Source organism: Chaetodon trifascialis, chromosome 17, assembly GCF_039877785.1.
Source record: "Chaetodon trifascialis isolate fChaTrf1 chromosome 17, fChaTrf1.hap1, whole genome shotgun sequence".
Classification (NCBI taxonomy): Eukaryota; Metazoa; Chordata; class Actinopteri; order Chaetodontiformes; family Chaetodontidae; genus Chaetodon; species Chaetodon trifascialis.
In genome coordinates this window covers 14,535,144-14,558,055 of record NC_092072.1, presented here as the reverse complement: position 1 = coordinate 14,558,055, position 22,912 = coordinate 14,535,144, and the positions used below count along the sequence as shown (strand labels likewise).

At 41.7% G+C, this 22,912-nt stretch overlaps 1 protein-coding gene across 1 annotated transcript in view; it reads left to right on the top strand.

Annotated features, from left to right (window-relative positions):
• Window positions 1–7,953: 7,953 nt before the first annotated feature.
• Window positions 7,954–22,912, top strand: part of kcnh8 (potassium voltage-gated channel, subfamily H (eag-related), member 8) — a 51,917-nt gene continuing 36,958 nt past the window's right edge. Inside the window, exons 1-2 of the mRNA XM_070984473.1 lie at window positions 7,954–8,029; window positions 22,012–22,245. Of these exons, the coding sequence (XP_070840574.1) occupies window positions 7,954–8,029; window positions 22,012–22,245 (310 nt within the window). The remainder of the gene's footprint in view (window positions 8,030–22,011; window positions 22,246–22,912) is intronic.

The window sequence follows — 22,912 nt, the reverse complement described above, 5'->3', positions numbered from 1 at the left end:
AGAGAGAGAGAGAGAGAGAGAGAGACTCACACCCCCACACACAGACTCATAAATACGCGGACCCAGCTGCATTAGCATATGGTGTAATAATGAATTCACCAGCGCGCTCCGTAAATGTATTAAATGTGACAATTGCGCATAAATCTATTTATTATTTTCTGCTGCATGCTGTGCACGCACTTATTATTGTCTTTAGGGTATTGGAGCTCTCCATGGTAACAAAGTGGAGCAGGACGAGGTGGAAGTGGCTGACTGATATTAACTTTTGAATGTTTATGCTTTATCTGACAAAATTATCTCTGCCTCGTGTTTCATATGTGGATAATCACGCTTTTCAGTCTATAGGAGCCTACGGTATAATACTCACTATACTATACTATACTATACTATACTATACTATACTATACTATACTATACTATACTATACTATACTATACTATAGGCTATGCATAATGGTATGGGACCTAAGAATAGCACAGTATAATTTTGTTTCAAGATAGTACAACATATTGTAGTATCATATAGTATAGTACCCACTATACTGTACTATATCATTGTACAATAGCCTATGCATAATACTATAGCTGTATAACTATACTATAGTATAGTACTGTTTAGTATAGTATATTATTGTGGTGTATTTATATATTTAAGTATATTGTAGTGGTATAGCAGCCCATAATAGGGCATGCTATGTAGTAGCTATGTAGTACCACCCTTCACAATGTTATACTATTTTATACACAATAGTATAATGGACTGTATATTCTAGTATGGGACTATAAAGTACTACTAGTATAGTATAGTATAGTATAGTATAGTATAGTATAGTATAGTATAGTGTATATATATGTGTGTGTGTGGTAGATTATTCTTGTATCTCCCATTAGTCAACAATATAGTTGTACTTATTATATTATACTGTATATACTACAATGTCATACTGTTGTTCTTGGCTTAGCATACTTCGCAGCCTGTAGTATTGTGCAACACGGTTTGTATAGTATAGTATGATGTACTGACTCTTATAGTAGCACAGCAGCCCTTGCTGTATGTTGCAATATATTTTGCTATACTTTACTGAATTACATTTTACTATACAATAAGCTACAGATGTTACTATATACAACTTTACCATGATAGGATATGCTACATTACCCTATACTATACTCTATTATGCACTATAGTATAATAGTCTATATATATTAGTATGGGCCTATACTGTACTGCAAGTATAGATATGGTACAGAATACTATAGCAGCTTATTTCATGCAGCAACATAGGTAACCTTACTATGCTATGCTAGAATTTTCTCATACAAGTACTCCAGACTGCAAGAGAAATCTATGAACAATTATCAAAATGATCAATAGACTCTAGTCATTTAACTCAACAAACAAACAAACAAACAAACAAACAAACAAACAAACAAACAAACAAACAAACAAACAAACAAAGCCCAAAAAAGACATGAAAGCAAACATTTTCATCACTGTACCTCAAAGGTTGAGCAGTTTGAACAGCTTGTCTTCTGTCCTGTTTGCAGAATCCTGAAGTTGAAGCCAAGCGTCAGCGGACCTCCTCCATGCAATCCACTACAGACGAGATGCACTTCACCTCTGCAGCTGTAATCCCTAAATGGTGCCTGAAATCTCTGTGAAGGTATCACAAAGCCAAGGGTGACAAGTGTATGTGTGCATGTGATAGACAGAAAGAAAGAGGGAGACGAAGAGTCAGAAATCCTTCATTCTGGCAGATAAGATTTAAAGACTTGCCCCATGAAATGTTACAGCGGTGTGGTTACAGGTCTGTCTTTTCCTACAGAGAGAATGGGCATGCAGATGGGTGGATGTTGTGTAGGGAGAGCGTATGTTTGGGGAGAGAGAGCATGCTCTACTACTTTTGACTAATTAAACAAAGTGAATTAGCTATCTCCCCAGCCAGAACGAGTCATGGCTGGTTACACATCATTCATCGTGACTAATTCAGAGAGAGAGATGTCACTCAGCTGGGTGGAAATGTGTATGTGTGTGTGTGTGTGTATGCGTATCACTCTAATAGCACCGCTGGGTATGCTGCTGTTTAAGTTGACTATTTTGTGTGTGTTTTAGAGATATTTAGTACTATTTTGCATGTGCTTGTGCCTTTAAGTGTATATGTTAACGTTTCTCCCTCTCTGTCACCCTCTGCTCCACTATTTTATCACCAGCTTGATACGTCGTCAATGAGGCTGGCATGCTAAATGATAATTAAGACCATTACACGCTCACAGAGCATGATACCAGTGCAGCACACGGCTCCCTCAATCGCAGCCTCATCTCAGGGGACACCCTACTACTCACACAGTCGTGTATCTCTCCAAATTAGGTTAGATTTTCATTCCACCTCATTCGCCATGGATGTGATGTGGTTATTATAAACTCGTGATATGGTTAGTGAGCCTGCTGCCATTAGATGGGTGGAGGCATCATGTTGGCACGTTAAAGGGGAAATGGATTGCCAGCACTCAGTGTTGCACAGCTCTGTTTCTCCTGCCCATACATAGTTGTGTTCTGAAGTATGTTTGCAGATGCACACAATCTGTTACACAGTGTAATATAAAGCACACACAGGCACTCCCAAATGCATTTAAGTGTTTGTGCAGACTAAAACGAAGACACAAACACGCGCACCTCACCTTAGCACACGTGAATCATACCACCTTAACACAAATAACTTCTCACCTGTGAATGCACACTAATATCTCCTTGTGCAGTGACGGCAAGTAATTAAAATCATTTACTCAGGTACTGCACTTTAATAGAGTTTTGAGGTGCATTTTTATGCTACTTCTTACTTTAATCGAACTTCTACTGCACCGGACTGCAGAGAAAATATTGTACTTATTACTCCAGTACATTTATTTGACAGCTACAGTTACTAGCTACTTAGAAGCCAGTGCCTAGTTGGGGCCCCTGATCTTATTTCAGATGTCTGAGTTGTCAACAGTAGAGTGATTTCTCATCTAAACTGAGGTCAAAAAGGTCAAATTATTAAATAACTAAGTTGTATATTAAATGGTAAAACTACTTACAGTTCGACCAGCTACAACAGTAATAGCTGCTTGTGCCTTCATGCATCGTTATTAGTAATCTATGATTTTGAATGCAGTAGTTTTACTTGTAATGGAGTGTTTTTACATCATTGTACTGGTGCTTTTACTAAATTGAAGGATCTGAGTACTTTCCTACTTTTGTCCACCTCTACTGAGAAACACCCTAAACCTCAATCGTCTCTCTGTGTCACATCTACATATTACATATCTGTACAACAACCGTATCACTGACATTATGTCAGAGCTATGCTTGAGGGCAGCTGCCTCTCCTCATGTTTCTCCTTATCTGGGGTGTGTGCAGGCTTGTTGGCCTGCTCATGTACCAGCACAGGTATCAAATATTGGCTTATGTAAAAATTTAGCCTCGGGTTAAGGTGGTTTGATGTATGTATACAAATCAGAAAGCCTTTAACAAAAGAGGCTCAAGTCTGAGTGCAGATCTCAGGTGAGATTGTGAGCTCTGGATAAGATGTGAGATATGCCCTCCTTATAAACTCATTGGAAAAAATGTTTGGCTTTTTTCTGTGGAGAGAAGGAAAAATAATGCCTTGAGCTTTTGTTTGAGATAAGGATGAGAAGACAGAATAAAAGATTACAAGCAGAGGGTGAAAGCGTTGGGTTATATGAGCCTGATATGTCAAGTGACATTTCTGCATTGCTTGTAGTAGGAGGGCTTGTGCAGCGGGGTGATGGTTGTGTGTGTGATGTGGCAGTGTACATACTGCACATACAATATGGGCTATTAGCTTTGTCAAACAATGTGTGTAAAATTAACTTAGAGCCATATCTTTAAAGAGCCATGCCCACTTCTCAGATAGCACTCGAGGGCATCATAAAAACCATTATGTTAAAATGTCGGCGCAGTGCTGCCTTTGCAGCACAGCAAGGGAGCCTTAAAGCATGAATGCGTGACTGTATGTTACACAGGCATGAGACCAGATTAGATTAGAGTTCAACCCGAACTGTTTATAAGAAAACCAAAGAGCACAGAGCAGAGGCTGCACATCACTCTTCCAAAACTTAATCCATACAGCCTGCAGGTCAAAACGAGGTGAAAACACAAGTGCAGTTCTTTGATATAATTTAACAAGTATGAATGATGCTTACAATTGTGTTTTGTGTATTTTTCTTTCATACTTGAATGCACACCATGCACGTTAAAGCTACTACGAAAACAATTTAAAGATTTCTCTGGCGACTCGTAGAGGTGCCTGATTCCAGAGAAGTTGGGACGCTGTGTGAAACATACTGAAAACAGAATGTGATCGTTTGCTTTTTGACATGCACAATTGAAAACAGCACAAAGACAATGGATTTCATGTTTTGCCTCATCAACTTCATTGATTTTTGCAAATAGTTGCTTATTTTGAATTTGATGCAGCAACATGTTTCAGTCTCAGTAGTTGTGACACGAGCAACTAAAGACTGGGAAAGATGTGGATGCTCCAAAACCACCTGTTACAATGAAGCTCAATGGTATCCTCGTCTGTTTGTGCACTAATATAACTGATAAAATCTAATCATCTCTTATCTTTGATTGTTACTTTTCCTTTGAAAGCAATTATATTATAAAAACTTTTGATTAAACGGAGTAGTACAAACATGTTTTATTAATTTAGGATTATAGCCACAGTAAGTGCTCTCCAGCTGTCACTTTTCTTGAAAAATCCGTGCTCTTATCTCATCTCATTTGGGCTTTTGTAATTGGCTGTATTTAGGACTCAGCCGTAGCACAGTCTTCTGCCTGTTAATCCAAAATGTAAGCTTTTAAGATGGCAGCACAACATACTCTTATGGGCTTTAAACGGTTGCATGTGAATGTAATAATACACTTTGAGGGCCTAATAATAGATTTTAAGGTTGTTGTGTTTTCTTGAGTTTTAATTTGTAACCTTATGAGGTCTAGCTCCATTCTTGCATTTCTACCCTTGGTTTCTGCTTTTATTCATTGTTTTTTCAAAATAAATTAGCCCTTTTTTTTTTTCATTTCAATCACAGTTCTTTGGTTTCTTGTTGTTTCTGATTGAATTTTGGACTAAATTGTGTTGAAAGGCACTTTAAAGTGACCTCCGCTAATTTCTATTCCTTCTCTAAAACCTTGAATTTCTATGCTGGTTCTTGGAATTTCAGACTCCCTCTTACCTTTATTTGTTTTCACTTTATACAAACCCTTTCTAACCCTAATATGTTTACTTTACTGCCTTTACATCAGACCTTTAAAAGGAATTTGTTTGAGTTGTTCATATAAGACCTCACATGACTCTCCTGATCCAAATCAGTGAGTTAAATAAGTGACAGGTGATTGAATAACCGGCGAACACTAAGTGGAGAGTAAAAAGAGTCTAATTTATGCAGGTTTAATAAAGCTTCTGGTGAGCTAACACTGTGAGCAACAATGACTCACTTTGACTCAACTGTCACTTCACTGCAAACTTAACTATGACACACAGAATGTACTGTACACACTCGATGTGTGTTTGGAGCGGTGATTGGGCTTAAATGATGCATTAAGCACTTAATTACTCAGGTGAAGCATCGCTGTGTGAGGGCTGTCTGTTTTAATTTTATTAGCTGACACTTTTATGGAAGCAGATCTCCGTGTGTCACACTGCCTCACCTCAGGGATGTGATTCACATGTTTGTGTATCCCATATGCGTTTTTAGGAGTGTAGGTAGGCAACACGCAGTTTGCGCATTTGTTTGAAGCCACTGAGGTGATACGTGATTCACATCAGTCCGCCTTAGAGCACCTGATGACCTCACTTTGTCTAAATGACATAACAGCTGCAACAGCTGCTTCACTTTTGTGGAGGATCTGAGTAGGAGGCACGGTGCTTGACTTTTTGCTGTTCAGTCCCGTGGAACTGTTGGTAATGGGATTGACCTAGATTGGCTGCGTCTATTATGTTTTTCCCTGCATACGTGTGTGTGTGTGTGTGTGTGTGTGTGTGTGTGTGTGTGTGTGTGTGTGTGTGTGTGTGTGTGTTTGTACCCCAGGTTTTTTGTTATTTGCTAGAGGTGTCTTGTACTTGCAACATGAGGCTTGTAATTGAAAATCTTTGGGTGCAGTCCCATTTCTTGATTTGCAGAGAAGAGTTTGGGGTTGCAGAATGGGATTTTATGATCACTGGAGGGAGAATTTTGAAGTGTTCGTTTTCAAAATGATTTCCATCATTACATCAGAGTTACGCCGTCCACCATTTCAGTGAGGCTTTGCTCATGAACTGACTGGTCTATCTCGCCATCGCTCACAATATCAATAGTCCTTATGAACAAAATGAGCTGTCAAACTTGGTGGCAACCTCCTCTTGCCAGACTGATCCATCTAACCCGTGTGCACCACAGTTTGGTTGTTTCCCATTGTCTTGAATGGAAGGCTATGAGGCTAAGTGAATAGTTCACCAAAAAGTCGGTTTTATTTATAAAGCCCAATGTCACTATCCTTAGACCCTTGATTTGGATAAGGAAAAAGCTCCTAGTAAACTCTTTAATGAATGAAAATGGAATAACCTCAGGAAGATCAACAGAGGAGGGTTCCCTCCTCCATAACATGCACATTTTACACATTCTGGAATCAAAATGCGTTTTGTAACAGAATTTTTCTTTGTGAACTTAAAGTCTTCATGTACATTTGTATTTTCCAAAGATGCCAGACTCTGTTCTGGTGTAACCTTAAAGCTAACACAACTCCTCAGACTTACTTCAGTTTGTACATTTGACTACTATTTACATCCCATTGTGACAAAATTTCCTGTCCAACATATTTAAAGGACATTTATGTGCAGCTTTGCACAGGCTGCACGTAGCTTTATTAAGCTGGTTCACCTCTCTGAAGTATGATCTTCTTTTATGATCTGAAGCTTAGCACTGCACTGTCCACGCGAGGGCGCTACGCTGCAACGGATAGGATCTGTGCTGCTCATGGTGTTTTGACTCCAGCCCATCAAGGCACGTCTTCCATGCAGGCAAAGCCTCTATCTCACCATCAGATGGCGCCCAAAACTCGCGTTATCTCCGTGATGGTGGCCAGCTGTGCGCCCGCTGACAGGTGCTGTGAGCACTTGGAGTGAACAGCGTGGACAGGTTGATTGTCAAACTACCAACAATAATGTGAGTGAGCCATGCCTGTCCGGAAGCAATGCATCCGCAGTCTGTGGTGCAACTACTGTATTTTGTTTGCGGTGATGAGAGGAAGAAATGACCCCCTTTCTGTCCATTCCTGTGTGTCATAAAACAGGGCCAGAGAAGACTGTTTTTCATGTGCAGTGGTTTTAAAGCGATTTCCATTGAATGAGTTATTATTTAGCAGTTATTGTTCTATTGCCTAATGATGCCCCTTATTAATCCGGATCCATGGCTTTATGCACTGGTGCCTTGATAAGACAAAGAAAGCTGGTTGCTCTAAGAAAAATAAATAAATAAAAAACATAGAAAGCAAAATGTAAATGAAAGTTCTGTTTTTGGCTCGTGATGTCACCGTGTCTCCTCACTGAAAAACTCCCCCCATTTGCGCTTTATCACAGTAGTTGAGGGTGATTGATGCCTCCCACCATTGCGCGCTGAGGATAATAATGGCATCGCTGACAGCGAGCCTCGCTCTCTCACGCTGGTCCCTGGCTATTACCTGAACAGCACCTGTGGACTTCATCTTCTCTTGTCATTTACACACGCAACCCACGCGGGTGCGCGCGCGTCACGCGCACTCTCCACGGACTCGGGATCGCATTGTGCTGAGTTGACCGGATAGCTCCTTGTTCATGTAGGTTCGGCGGCTTAAATGGGAGCACCTCACACGTTTGGACGACTTGCACCTTCCCTTCAGTAACTTTGATGGGGACTTGGATATTAAGCAGGGAAAATGCCTGTGATGAAGGGATTATTAGCGCCGCAGAACACGTTTCTGGACACTATAGCAACACGGTTTGATGGCACTCGTAAGTTTGCTTTTAATGATTTTTAAACACTCGAATCTTTTCTGCATCTGTGCTAGTTTTTTGTTTAAGTTTTCGGTGAGCTTGTCTCTACTGGTTTGTGAAGAGCTTGGCAATGCAGACTGCAGCCTATTCACTGAGTAAACAGCCTAAAATCTGTAAAATAAATCCAATAACGAATAGAAGCTTCTGGGTTTATCGCCTTTGGTGCAAATGGCCTTTCAATTAAATGTATCACATCGGGGCACCACATATCGTCTGTTTTCTTCTGAGATGAACTTTAAGGTAACTCCACACTGTTTGATGTCTTCGGAGCAGACAGGGAAAGGGGGCCGGAGAAGCTCCCACGGCAGCAATTAGCAGGCTGAGGCTGTCGCTGTCCGCGGTGCTGAAAGCTCAGCGCCACAGGCAGCGATGAAGGGTTAACCGTGCGCTCAGGCTCCCACCAGCACGCCGCACATTTAACCGACTTGTTCACAAGTTGCAGCCTGTGTCGTCTATTTGATCCATATATTTGCGAAGACACCTGTATAAATCCAACTTTTTTTTCCCCCTTAGATGTCCGCATGTCATCTTTCCCTGAGGTTAACCTTTATTATCTCTGCCCCTTGGCAGACAAGTCCTCCCGCCGGTCTGCGACCAGCAGTCGCATTTATCAAAATTAATTGGTCGGCGGCGGCATTACAGCAAGTCTTTCCCTGGGCAGAGGCGCAAGCAGGCATTTCTAAACGACAACTTTTGTCTGAACTCTCGCCTCTTATCTTAGAGGTCTTCTTTCTCATAATGAACAGCCTGTGCTGCTCTTGGAAGATTCTTTGAAATCAGCAGCTGATGTTTACTCCTTTTCTCCAGGCCTGTCTCTCTTTCTCTCTTTCTGGCAGCCACGCACATCCTCGGACATGCATTTTTATAATAATTTGCTTGGTTTAGAGTCATGCCGTTGCTCTTTGTTTCAGATATTAGGGCGGCAACTAATGAGGATTTATCGATTTAGTCGATTGTTTTCTTGATTCGTCTGTAAAACATCAGAGAACAGTGAAAAATGCCCATCACAGTTTAGAGGATATTCAGTTTACACAGGTAAGATGGGGAAAAGCAACACATTGTCGCGTTGGAGAAGCTGAATCAGGTGATACATTTTTTGGCATTTTGGTGTTGATTATCAAAATATTTGTAATCAAATTTCTGTGCATCAGCAAATCAGTTAATCAACTAGTCATTTCAGCTCTATTCAGTGTGTTATAGTGCCCCTAATTAGAGGGAGCTGTTATATAGTATGCTGGATTTTTAGAAGATGAGTACTGCATATTGTAGTTAGTCAAAGACACACACAAACAGGACCTCTTGTGTAATTGCTGGTGTTTGAAAACGAGCAAAACGATCGCCACTACAACCTTTGTAAACACACTTCTGCCCGTGGAACATTTAGTCCTCATCATAGATCTTGATCCTGATATTAACACATTCTGCATTCAGAGGCTGACTGCAGCCCTTAACTCACCACCTGACCCCACTCACACCCTCCTGACTGGGACATTCTACATTTTATCCAGTATGTTCATCCCACTCAGAGAGGCACTATAATAACCACAGACATGCATCCTTATTTCAGTCCCTCCATCCGCTGGTCGAGCACCACTGTACAAGCAGGAGCAGGTTATATGTCGAGTGGCAACAAACCCCCAACTGCCGGGGCAGGAGCTCTGTTCTAATGCAAGGCGATTGGAGTACTGATGCCTGGCATGAGTGGCTTGTCTTTGAGCTGTGAGGTAGAGGAAATTAACATTGGTTTTGAACCACAAGGTGGGGCAGACTGGAAGCAGCAGAGCTTGACGGGACAAATTGGGTCTGATGGCCTGGCCGGGAGCAAATATAAAGGAAGTGCTAGATTCACTGCTGTGTGATTCCCTTTCATGTCATCCAAAGCCGGGGGGGAGGGGGTCGGACCCGGAAATAGTGTTTGATAAATAAATGGATGAAAGTGAAAGGAGGCGAGTCTCTGCCTTGATCTGATTTGTACTCAGAGAAAAGTTTGATGCAGTGACGGGAAGTAACAGTCAAGTACAATTTTGAGTTAGTTGTGCTTCATTAGAGCATTTAAATTTCCTACTCCTTTATTCTTCTACTCCAGTACATTTCAGAGGGAAATATCGTACTTTTTACTCTGCTGCATTTGTTTTATACCTTTAAATGACTTTGCAGATTCAAATTAATAATATAAAATATAATAAATACAATGTATTATTATGTCAATTATGACGTAGTATTATGGATAAAGAGAAAACTTTATTGATCCCTGAGGGGAAATTCACAAGCTCCCCAGCAGTATAGAAAGTAATTAAAGTCAGCACCACAGCTGCGGCATTAAAGTGGTGAACACATTAATGCATGAACTCATACATCATTCTGAAATGGGCCGCACTGCATAATGGGCACTTTTACTTTTGGTACTTTGACTATGTCTTGATGCAAATACTTTTGCATGTTTACTTAAGTGAAATTCTGAATGCAGGATGAGGAAGAAAATAGAGCATCCCACAGCTCACAGCTCAGCTGATGATGTTTCAGAAGACCAGCAGTGTTTGTGTGTGTCACTGTGTGTTTTGTCGACTTGCAGGTTGACAGATAAACACCTCTGATCACTGCGGTGGGATCAGTGTTCCTGTTCCTGTTTGCCCCACACTGTAAATGAAATAACAGAATCTGTACTCTGCACTGTGAGGACTGTGTGAGAGCGCTGTAACACCTCCTGTCATCACAACAACACAGTGTCATCCAGACGATTAATCTAAGCACCTGTCCATCACTGGAGTGCTGCTCATTACAGTTTGTCATGTATCCCATTAACATATTTTCATTTGAGGCTGCCACTAATTATTATTTTTCATTATCATTTATTTCATCATTTAGTACTGAAAATATCAGACAATAGTTAACAAAAACTCCCACTGCAATTTTCCAAAGCTCACTATGACTTATTCAGATTCCTTGTTTTGTCAAAAACGCAAAGATATTTCATTTGATATCATAGAAAATAAGAAAAACAGCAGATTCTTAGAACTTTTCGGCATTTTAGTTTAAAAAGTTGCTTAAAGAAGTGATCAAATATTAAAATATATGCTTACTTATCAATTAATCAACTAACAGTTGCAGTTTTTTTGAGAAACACAGCATATATTACAATACATTTAAAATGAACGTGTTGTCATTTTGCTAAAATCAGTGTGAATTAAAAGTATATCACTTCATTCAAACATAAATTCAGAGTTAAGCTCTTCACTTCCTTTGTAATTGGTGTTCTGTGGAGCTGGTCATATCCCTGAAGTGCAGCTAAATGTACCCGTATGCTCTCTGGATAGCAGGCTGTCGCCTGATACTTCTGAACTGAAGTCACGGCTGCATTCACCAGAATACTTGCTGACTTGACTTTATGTCAACCAATGCTGGCCTTCATTGGGGAGATGAAGACAGTATTGAGCTGTCCTTCTGCCAAATTAAGCAGACGGTTTGGTGGTGCTGCTGTAGCAGAGGGCTGTGTATAGTCTCCCAGTGTGTGCTGCATGCTCCCCATCCTGCTCCCACTCTTCCAGATAGCTATTTTCTCGCTCTCAACACACACTAGTTCCACCTCCACTAGGCAGGTAATTACTGTCACGATCACTGATGCCAAGAGCTGGAACAGCTGTGTGTTGAGTCAGTATGTTTAAGTGTATATGTGAATGAAAGAAGGGGAGAGAGAGAGGGAGAGAGACAAAGGATCTGTGTAAAGACAGTGGAGGAAGCGAGTAGAGCAAGAAGAAAAAGTGTGCAGCATTTGCAGCACTTTGCTGGTTTGTGTCACATAACTTTATGTGTGTGTGAGTGTGTAGCTCTGTGTGTGTGTGTGTGTGTGTGTGTGTGTGCTCAGCTGTCTCCGTCTTGGAGCATAAGGGTAGTAAAGCAGAGGTTTCCTCTCCACTGATTAACTTTCTTTAAATGCAGCAGCACATCTAATTATGCTGTTAAAAAGTGGCGGTGGGATCCCACATCTTGATTACCACTTGCTGCCAGGTGAGTGTGTTAAAACCCATCCGGGCATAGCACACAATAGAAGAGGCTGTCGCTTTTAGCTCCTGCTGTCTCAGAGAAGACAGAGCTTATAGTGTTGCAGTTCTATATGGCTCAGCCTAAGCAACCTTATGACCCACAGGAAGATTCAGGGAGTTAATTACCGAGTAGTAAAGCCCACAGACCGCATGCTGACGCACATCAATAAGGTTTATTAAACTACAGATAACCTGGAGTATTTGTCGGGATCAGCCAGGATGCCATACAGATGCCAAACATCAGCAATTCTTTCATTTTTCTTAATAGACGCTCAGTACGTTGTTATTTTACCATCTGATTATGATAAGTCGTGAAAAGGCAGGATTTATGTTGTCCTCGGCGAAGGAATGACTGTCAGAGAAGTAATGAGCGCATTTATGAGACTGTGAGGGAGTAATCAATCATCATTGACTGTAGTGCTGCTGGGTGCAGAGGGGGCACTCACTTACTGCCAGTGGATTGGCACTACTGTTCCCATTTTCTCCAAGCCCACTTAATATCGAGGCTGTTTTATTTTAGGGTAAAAATAAACAGAAGGCATGGAGCCATGCTGCATGCTAGTCAACAGTGTAGAATAAAGAGGGCCTCTTTTTCACGAAGTTGTATGGTTTGGTGATGTAGGGACTGCTTGCGGGGCTGCTTAAACTATGGCTTGTGAGCTAATCAGCAATCTGTCAGTGGTGGACAGTAACTAAGTACTTTTAAGCGTTAGCTTCAGCCTATGCCTTTTCGGTTTGGTTATTTGTCATTATAATTGTATTTTCTGGTAAACTGCATATATCTTAAATGACCTGACTGAAATAAAATTTTCATTCATTCATTCATTCATTCATTCATTCATTCATTCATTCATTCATTCATTTTACTCAAGTACCAGTACTAAAAAACTTCAGTAACTAGGTACTTTGAAGATTCACATTATTGATACAAAAGACAATCAACATTCTACATTATTGACTGCTAAGATATATATATATAGTATGTATGTATGTATGTATATACACACACATATATGTATATGTGTGTGTATATGTGTGTGTATGTATATACATATATGTATATACACACATGTATACATACGTATGTATGTATACATATAGGTATGTGTGTGTGTGTGTGTGTGTGTGTGTGTGTGTGTGTGTGTGTATAATGATGAGAAGTTAATAATACAAAACTTTATTTGTATAGCACATCCATCAAGTGCTTCACATAAAAAAGCCAGAATGAACATAAAAACAGGGCTCAAAAACAAACATAAAAAACCCACTTGATAATAAAAGCAAAAATAAGGATGAAAAGAGAACACAAAAAAGTTTAATGTTATGATTTTGGCAAGTGTACGGACCAATGTGCTGTGACTCAGACAAAGGTGGGAGAAGGAGAGAAGTTTAAAGAGTTTAATAGTCTTTTCATAGTTAACGTAAGAGAATCAGTCCATAGAGCAGACAAGCAGGACAGAATCCAGGCTTAGTGCTGATGAGCAGGCCAGGGGAGACGGGTCCGAGAGAAAATCCAAGCCTCAAAGGCAGACTGGCAGGTCGAGGGCTGACAGCCACCTGAGCACAGAGGACAGGACAAATCAGAGAGGCAGGTGACAGACAGATAAAAAGGCAAAAGGATAATTTGACTGATCAGTGTTACCACATAGGTGAGCAGACGGTTGGGAGACCCTTGCTTATATACTGCTTATATATAGTGTAGTTGATGAGGCTTGATTGAATGACTGAGGCCAGATGTGCTCAGGAGAGGAGGCGGCCAGGCCAGACCTGTCAGCCACGCCCTGCAGTTAAACACACACACACAGGACAGACAGGCACAAGACAGGAGGAGAGGGAAACACAGGGGGACACTAGGCAAACAGGGAGGACACCTGCAGATCCCGACATTTCAAGCCCGTATCAGGAAAGTCACATCTGGTTAAAGGGTAGAGGCAAGCGAGCTGGCTTCCCTGATATCTATAGATAATGTGTTTCAGAACACATGTATTGTGTAATTTTCTTTCAGCTGTTGCTGGAAATCTCCAATAAACCAGCAGCTGATGATCGCAGTGTTCTTGAAGGCAAATAGTAGACAAAGGAGTCAGTGATGCAGCTTGGTCCTAGCCCATTAAGGGCTTTGTACATAAGGAGGAGGACGTTAAAATCAATCCTGAATGTGACAGGAAGCCAGTGCAGAGCAGCTGAAACTGGACTGATGTGCTCTCTCCTTGGTTCTGGATAATAGCTGAGCTGCAGAGTTTTGAATGAGCTGAAGTCTGTCAGTGTTTTTTTTGGTCGGCCAGTAAATAATGCGTTAAAGTCATCGAGTCGGCTTGAATCAAAGGCATGAATCAGTTTTTCATCATCTTTTTGATTTCTAAATGGCTGTACTTCGGCTGTGTTTCTAAGGGGGAACTACGAAGTGTTTGTCACCTCGCTGATGTGGAGTGTGAACCTTAGATCTGAATCTAGGGTAACACCAATATTTGTAACCTCAGATTAAATCCAAGGAAGTTAATTTCCCCAGATTATTATATAGCATTTCTCTTTTTGTTTCAGGGTCAAGTAGTTGGATTATTGCTCATCCATTTCTTTATTGCCAAAAGACAATGAGTAATGGAGTCGAAAGCTGCAGCATCATTTGATTCAGCAGAGATGTGTCATCTGCATAACTATGGAAACATAGATTATAATCTCCAATGATGTCACCAAGTGGCAAGTGATAAGATGAAACTCGCCTTTAGTGAGTTTAACAGAGGTTTTGGCTGAAAATGGCTGCCTGCTTCTCCATTATATACACTTATGTGCCTCCAGACGACATGTTTGAACTTGTATTAATCAGAAATAGGCTGTTTCCTAAAAAATCAGTTCCGTGTCTTTTTAAAAGAAACGAGATTCTCATTGTCTCCGTCCTCATTCACTGTAAACCAACATCGCTCAAGGCATCGGCTAAGCCTGGAAAATGTAAATGAGTGTTTTGCATTAATTGCATTCCAGCAGTATCCTCTGGCTTTAACAAGGTGTTGACAAAGTGTTCAGTCGAGAAGACACAGCCAGCATCATCAGTAGGCTACAGTCTCAGCAGGCAAACGCTGTCCTCGCTGTAAGGTCACTAGACTTGATTATTACCGTGCACTTAAAGGAGGCGAGTACTTTGGCTATTCCACCGAACTTCTGGGACTTCTGTATGCGAGCCTCCCCATCACCGTGGACGTTCTGCCTTGTTAAACCGCCTAATTAGCAAGATTCCTCCCCTAATCACCGTCTCTAATGGCCTGTCCAAAACGATCGACAAACGGGGGTTTCACGGGCGGAAGCCTGGGCCAAGGCGCTCATTTTTAGACTTAATTAATTTTTCAAATGAGGGGACTGGGTTTTGGGAGACAGATAGAGCGAATATGACAGAAATTTTGAGGAAGCAGAAAGGAATGTAGACAATGGAGGGTGAGAGATACTGACCAAGAGAGATAGAGGGAAGAGAGCAGGGAGGCGGGGTTGCAAATTACAGGAACGTAATGACTGGTGTAATGTTTCAGCTGGTGAGCGCCTGGAGGACTGTATGATAAAGAGCCACAGAAGTTAAGCCTGTGGATTTGTCTAATGATTTTCTCTCTTCAGTGATATGGCGTGAGAGGATTACCGCTGTTGGAGCGGCTGTGTGAGTCTGTGCACGCGCGTCCTGCTTGTGTGTAGGCACGTGCGCTGACTTGACCACAAAATGCGAATAATTGATGAAGCTGCAATTCGACGCAGGAGCTTCAATTTGTGACATAGGCCTCATGCTCCCATGCGTCGACGAGATTCAGCGTCCATGGCTTTGACAAACTGTACAGTTGTAACCTTGGTTGCTATGGTGTGTGTCAGTGGTTGCTATGGGAACTCCAGAGTGACTTTTTTTGTAGTTATGCGACGGCTCTGTGGAAGTTTCTCAGAGGCTCTCGTGAATTCGGCAAAGGGGTGAGGAGGTCTTTCCATCCATCTCTCCTCTTCCCCGCCAATTTTTTACCACTCTCCATCTCCATCTTTCATCATTCCACCTCTCTCAGCTCCATCTCACTTACTTTCAACTTTTCACATCACCCCATCGCCCTCTGTCCCTTTGCCCACCCTCATCTGTCTGCCTTGGTATATTCCTCAGCCTCCCCTTCACTTCCCCTTACCTTTCCACATCCCCCCTCATCTTTCACTTTCTCACCTGGTGTGCCATCCATCACTTTCTCTCCCTGCTGTGCCTCTCTGTTGGTCTCTGCTCCCTCTCCCTCTCTCTCTCTCTACATCTCCATTGCTTCCTCACACTTTCTCAGCCATCATATGAATTGTTGTGCCGTAAATAGCTCAGGGGTTACTCCGGTTGGTGTCACAGGGCTGTTGAGGAGTTGGCAAATGTGCATACGGAGCATTTTTGAGTGTGTTTAAAACCAAAAATCTGGGGCAAAGCAGTGTGTGCACGAGGTACCGCGAACACACACACCTCTTCTCCACCTCTTCATTTGTTTAGGAGAGCTGCAATTTGTGGCTTAGATTTTTCTTCTGACCCACCTTGTAGCACATAAAGCAAGTAAATTCCAGCAAGTCTTCCAACCTGATCCACATAACAGGTCTGTTTTTAAAAATGCCCGTGTGAGTGTTTTCTAAACCGGTGCCCCTGTTGTTGGGATGAGTCCACAGCCATGCTATCAGCTCTGTGAAGCTGTTCTTAGTGGTGCTTTGAGTAAAATGCTAACATGCTCATGTGGCAATGTTAAGCCGGTGTAATGTTTACCATATTCTCCAGCTCAGATTAGCATGTCATAGCATAAAGTACAACTGAGGCTGATGAGAACAGCACAACATTACATTTGGTCATTAAGTATTGAGGAAAGTCACATTTTGACCTGATGTTGGCAAGACGATGACCATAGTTCTCCCTATCCATCTGAATTCATCAGAAGGATTCATCCTCTGGGGACCATGAGTGTCCTTCAGCCAATCCTCATTAGATAGTTCATTTGATATTACTGATAAATTTGACTTGCTGGTGGTGCCAAGTGAAACATCAGGGGACATTTCAGTGAAAATCACTGTCAACCTGTGAGATGAAAAGCCAGAGTCAGAGGGATTCATCCTCTGGGGGGCATGAATATCTGCACCAGATTTCATCCCAACCCACCACCAGTGCTGCCATCCCTTGTGTTGGCTAAAAACCATGTGGTTAAGGTTTGGAAAACATGGTGGTCAAGACAGAAACCAACCCTGACTCAAAGATATAACGCTAGCAATCATTATTTGCATGATCACAATGAGTCACATGTCAGGAAAGGATGAACATTGCTCATTTTATGTGCATGTTTGATCAAACAACTATTGCTGTCAGGTTTTGGTGAGACAGCCTCATTAATCCTTGATCAGATGACGAGGAAACACACAAATCTCCAAACCACTGAAAAGAAAGCATTGTGAGAGGAGGAAACAGCTGTCTTATGCTGGTGTGTTGATGGTGTAATTACACTTGAAAGTATCTTTTATTAATAGCTCACATATGCTTTACAAATCATTCGTTCACCAACAATTACGAGGCACTTAGCTGACGTTTATTGCATAAGAAGGCTCAGTAACATCTTTCTTCTTGCTCTCTTTCATCTCTCCCTGCCCTCTTTCCTCCTCTGCCGTCCCTCCCTCTCTTTCTATGTCTCTGTCTTTCCTCCTCTGCTACTCCTCTTCTCCGTGTCCCTGTGGGGTTTCTCCAGCAGCTGTCATGCAGTAGTGAGAGCGTGAGGGGAGATGATCTATGGGCTTCTACACCAGAGCAATTAGCCAAAAGAAATTCAGAATGGAGAGAGAGATACAGTGGAGAAATGGGAGGTGATGGAGGAGAGATGATGACGAGTAAAACAAAAAAAATGAACAAAGGAAAGAGACAAAAGGGGAGGTGGTAGAGTGGTGCAAATTGGTGAAATGTAATCTGGAAAGGGCTCAGGAGGAGAGATGATTCAAACTTTTCCTCTCGCTGAGATTTAGGGTGCAAAGGAGAGATAGTAAAGGTAGACAGATGATGCTCTGGCAGAGGTGAGAGGGAAGATGGTGAATGAGGGCAAGGATTGAAGGACATAAATGGAACAGAGAGGGGCAGTCTGGTGGAGTTTCAAGGGTAGAGAGGAGATGAAGAGTAATTAGGTAGGGAGATCCAAAATGGTGGTGGTGGTGGGGGGGACATAAAGAACAGCTGGGAGGAAATGAAAGAAGGGAACAAGAGGAGGTGAAAAGACAGGCAAAGAAAGGGAAGGACGAAGTAAAAGATATAGATTAAGAAAATGGTAAAACAACAAGCCTTAAAGTGAGAACAATGTATTTTGATTATGTATCCATTAGTGCAGTCTGCTTACATTTAATAGGTTGTGCAATCTGCATCACAAAACAGGATATATACTGTATGTGCTCATCACCTTGCTTTTCCTCCATGTACACATGCATACTGTCAGTATATCTGTCAGTTCTACCAATCCAAAGTAATCCACAGTCAAACGCAACATAGTGTGTGTTTCACTGTAAACAGTCGTTTCTGTCAGCACCATCCTCTCGAGCTCTGGGAGCTGCCACCAGACAGGCTGCAGGCCTTTGCTGCAGCTCCCAGAGAGGCCAGCAGTCCTGTCGGTCTCTCTCTTGCTTACCCCGAGCCTGAGGGGCCTCACGTCTGACAGCCGGTCCCAACTCTGAGGCCAGCTCTGACCATCTGTCTGGGCCACGCAGTCAGAGTATTACAGCTGACATGACACTCACACTCAATGTCTTTTTATCTTTCGTGGACGGGTATCACTGTCACTGCTTTCTTTTGTTTGTATTGTACAACTTCAGCATTAGACGCAGAGATCATATCATTTTAAACATGGTATTCAAAAAGTAGCGAGAGGATTATTAGCACTCATGTACACTGTTTTCATTCTCTATCCAAACAAAGTGGCGGGAAATCTGAATATAAGGCTTGTTTACAACCTGTCTGATTGTTAAAACACTGGTGTTTTTTTTATCCATTCTGGTCTCTATTTAGGGATGTCAACATGTTCACTGATCAAATGATTGATGACTGAACTGATGATTCATACAACGTGGAATGTAAAACCCAAGTTGTTACGGATTGAAATTATAGCAGCAGGGCTCCGCAAACTGGGGCTTGCAGGCCAAAGTTGCCCTGCCATAACTTTAAAATTGGCCGGCCAGATGTCTCAAGCAAAAAAAAATAAAAAGAAAAAAAAGAAAGAAAATAAATGATGACAAGGAAAGAATAATGAAAATAACTGAAAAATAATGATAAAAATAATAAATCAGTGTTTATGCTGTTTTATTTTTGTGAGGGAAAAATGCTCCTTTAATGTGTATTATTTATAATCTGAGAATGGCGGTTGAAGTTGCACTTTGTGCAGGAAGTCATCCAATTAAAGCAACTTTTTTTTGGCCTGTGTGCACCATTAAGTTTCAGTTTTGGCCCTCCAAGGGAAGAGGTTTTGGAAGCCCTGCTTTGAAGGACGAGTCTGGTGACATCGTACCTTCATTCTGACAAACATGAGCACTGTAGATTATTTTGAGTGGAACCCGAATACACTGCCCTGCTGCTGTGGATACTCACTAGAGCACCAAATCTGCTTCTGCACATAGTCCCCAACAACTACCCTATTTACTCCTGTATGAGTAATGTTTGCTACAAACTACAGTGCCTCGCTCTTTTTAAGAAATGACTGAGTATTAGTAATGGATGTACGTCTTCAGGAACCAAAGCGCTTTGTCAAATATGTTGATGAAAAGTCTCCCATTCCTGACAGGGACTTGAATCACAATTTTTTAGCGAGAGCCAGCAAGCATGCAGAAGCAATTGTTGATCACTGAATGGAATCATAGAAAAGGAACATGCTGCTTATTCCTCTAGAGGGACGTGTACAAGGGTTTCGCTCTCTGCTGTCGTATTCCCAGTTCAAATCCGAGCTGGTTCCCTTCAACAAAGCCTGATGTACAACATAAAACAATTAAATATTGAGGGTGCTGGAAAAAGGAACTATTGATGCAGAAAATTGATATTTGTAATGAAGTGTGATTGAAACAAGTCGCTTTGAAGGATGTCTCAAGCAATGATTATAAACAAGCCCATGCCGCTTTGTGTGCTCGTGTATTTGAGTGTGTGGCTTAATGTGTGCGTGACTCATTTGTTTTCTGTAATTACACTAATGTCTCAAAATGTATTGGGAATAATTTGCTAATGCTAAACGTACCTTTTAATGTGTGTGCATGTGAGTGCGTTATTATGCAACTTCGGGTTTGACTGCTTATCAAATTACAGCAGAAGTGCACACACCGACGTCCACACTCACACATTATAGAATGCCAAACTGTATAATGGGCATTGTACTGTAAACATTATCTGTCTATCAGCACAGCTCAGGATCACTGTACGCTGCGCCGGCACTGTGGGTGTTTGCCTCTGTGGATCGGTGTGTGTTTGTGTGCTATAATGGATGGATTCAGGTATAAACAGCTGGTCCTCTTCAACCGAGTATTTAGAGCCTGACACAAATAGGATAATTAATTTTGATAGACTTCAGCAGTAATGTGCTGTGTTTCAGCTTCTGTTTTCACTGTAATCACTCCAACACATTCCCCACTGATTCTCTACCAACATTGCTCCTTAACACATAACCCCCCTTTTACTGCAACTCTCACTAAAAGTATTATGAATTCAGGGTCAGTTTTTTGACACTAGGAAATGAGTTTCAAGAGTAGGAATCCATGGCTCTTCAGCTTGCTAGATAAATCAGTCATTTATTGAGGTAAATGACCTTGATGCTGCAGCCCACACAGGCCTTCATCTGCAGTACATGAGCTGAATGAGGATCCCATCAGCGTTTGTGTCCGTGTGTTAAAAGTCACATTTTAGCCCCGGTGGCCACTGAGACTGATTCAGTGAAACGGGCAGAGGGGCCACTCCTTGACCAGTTGAATTTGCTTCCATTTTTATTGTCTGAAGTTTCAAAAGCTGGGAGCTGAGAGGTTAAAGCACTGGTCTGTGGAGTGTTGGCGTTGCAATGTCCAAGCTTAGATGGCTAAATCTCACTTGGGATCTGTAGTCATTATGTCCTGCTTCCACTGGAAAAATCATTAAAGCCCCTTATCAACATTTACAACAGCAATGGATCAAATGACTGGTGTGATGAGGAAGGTGTTCCTCATACTGACCAACACACAGAGAACAATCACCCATCTCTGCCCTTCATCTGGCTTTACAGAGTTGAGGCATCTTTCAGTTCAACGTTTTTGTTTCACGCTGTGGTTCACTCTCTCCACTCTCATCAGCTTCACAACATACACAACCATTAGCTAAAATGTCAGTGAAGGCAATGTATATGTCGCTGTTGTGTTTACCGTTTGATGCGCTGCTCCCAAGAGGCCAAAAAAAGAAAAAACGATAGCAGGTGTCATGCTTGGACAGTTGTAGATTCTTGTGGTCTTTGTAATGTTAGTTACTATTATGAGTGTTAATAAATGATGTTTAGATTTTGCTTTGCCAGACATTTGCAGTATTATGGATCTGTGCGTGTTGGGACTAGGGCCTCCAGGGATTTTTGAATGAGTGAAATAATTAGCAACAAAAATCAAACTATAGTTTGGTCTGTGGGGAGTTTTTGCCTAGAATCAGAAAACAGATTGTATGTGTTTAACACTTTAACAGTGGAAGTTTAACAGTGTCCTTTCCTAAAAGAGGAGCTGGAAATTGAGCTAAGCTAGGCTAAACTTGCTGCTCATTATACCTTTGAACTCTCTACAGGGACATCAGAAAACATCCAGCAGATTCTCCAAGTCTGCAGGAAAAATAATTCTACCATAATCCCCTCGAGAATAACGCCATTACCTCAGCTCTTCATCCTCCTCTCACCTCGCCTCTTCCTCCCCTTCCTACAGACAGCAACTTCATCCTGGCCAATGCACAGGTGTCGAAGGGCTTCCCCATCGTCTACTGCTCTGATGGCTTCTGTGAGCTCACGGGATTCTCCCGGGCTGAGGTCATGCAGAAGAGCTGCGCCTGTAAGTTCCTGTATGGACCAGAGACCAGCGAAAGCATCATCCTCAGCATTGACGACGCCCTGGAGGAGCGCAAGGAGTTTAAGGACGAGATCATGTTCTACAAAAAGACAGGTAAGCACAACTGTGTTTATGTCTGAGTTGTTTGTTCTATTGTTGTCATATTTTATCCTTTGATTTTGAAGCTCTTTTGTGCTCATGCCTCGTCACTTTACTGTAAAACACACACTCTGTGCCCTCTTCTACCATTTACCAATTAAGTGTTGAACCAAGGCAAGTAGACAAGCACAGAAAGCCATTAGAGAGTGCACAGACAGAGTGATTACCATGTGGGACTATATTATCATAAATGGATGGCAATTCTCTGTCTATTTCTGAAGAAGCCACATTTAAATTGGCATAGATGGACCTATGGATAGATGAAGTAACGGGCGGGTTGATGGATGTATAGGGGTTTTTTTATTGGTCCATTCTCATTAAAAGGTGATTAAACAAAGCAATCAGTCACAGAAGTCCCACAGTTAATATTTAACACAGAGACGCATTAAACTTTTATAGCTGTCAGTAGCGACTCTTTAACCCTGTCTCCTTCAATTATACTGAGTCCAGCATCTAGCTGCGGTGCAGTATGGTTTGGTGTATGCCTCACTGATTAGCCAGCTGGCCAGTGAACAAAACGGAGTTGAAAATAATGAGCACATCTAGGCATCAGTGGATACATGCTTGCTGTGATGTGGGATGGTGCCATGCACCCCTGCATGGTTATTGCAGAGTTTTCTTT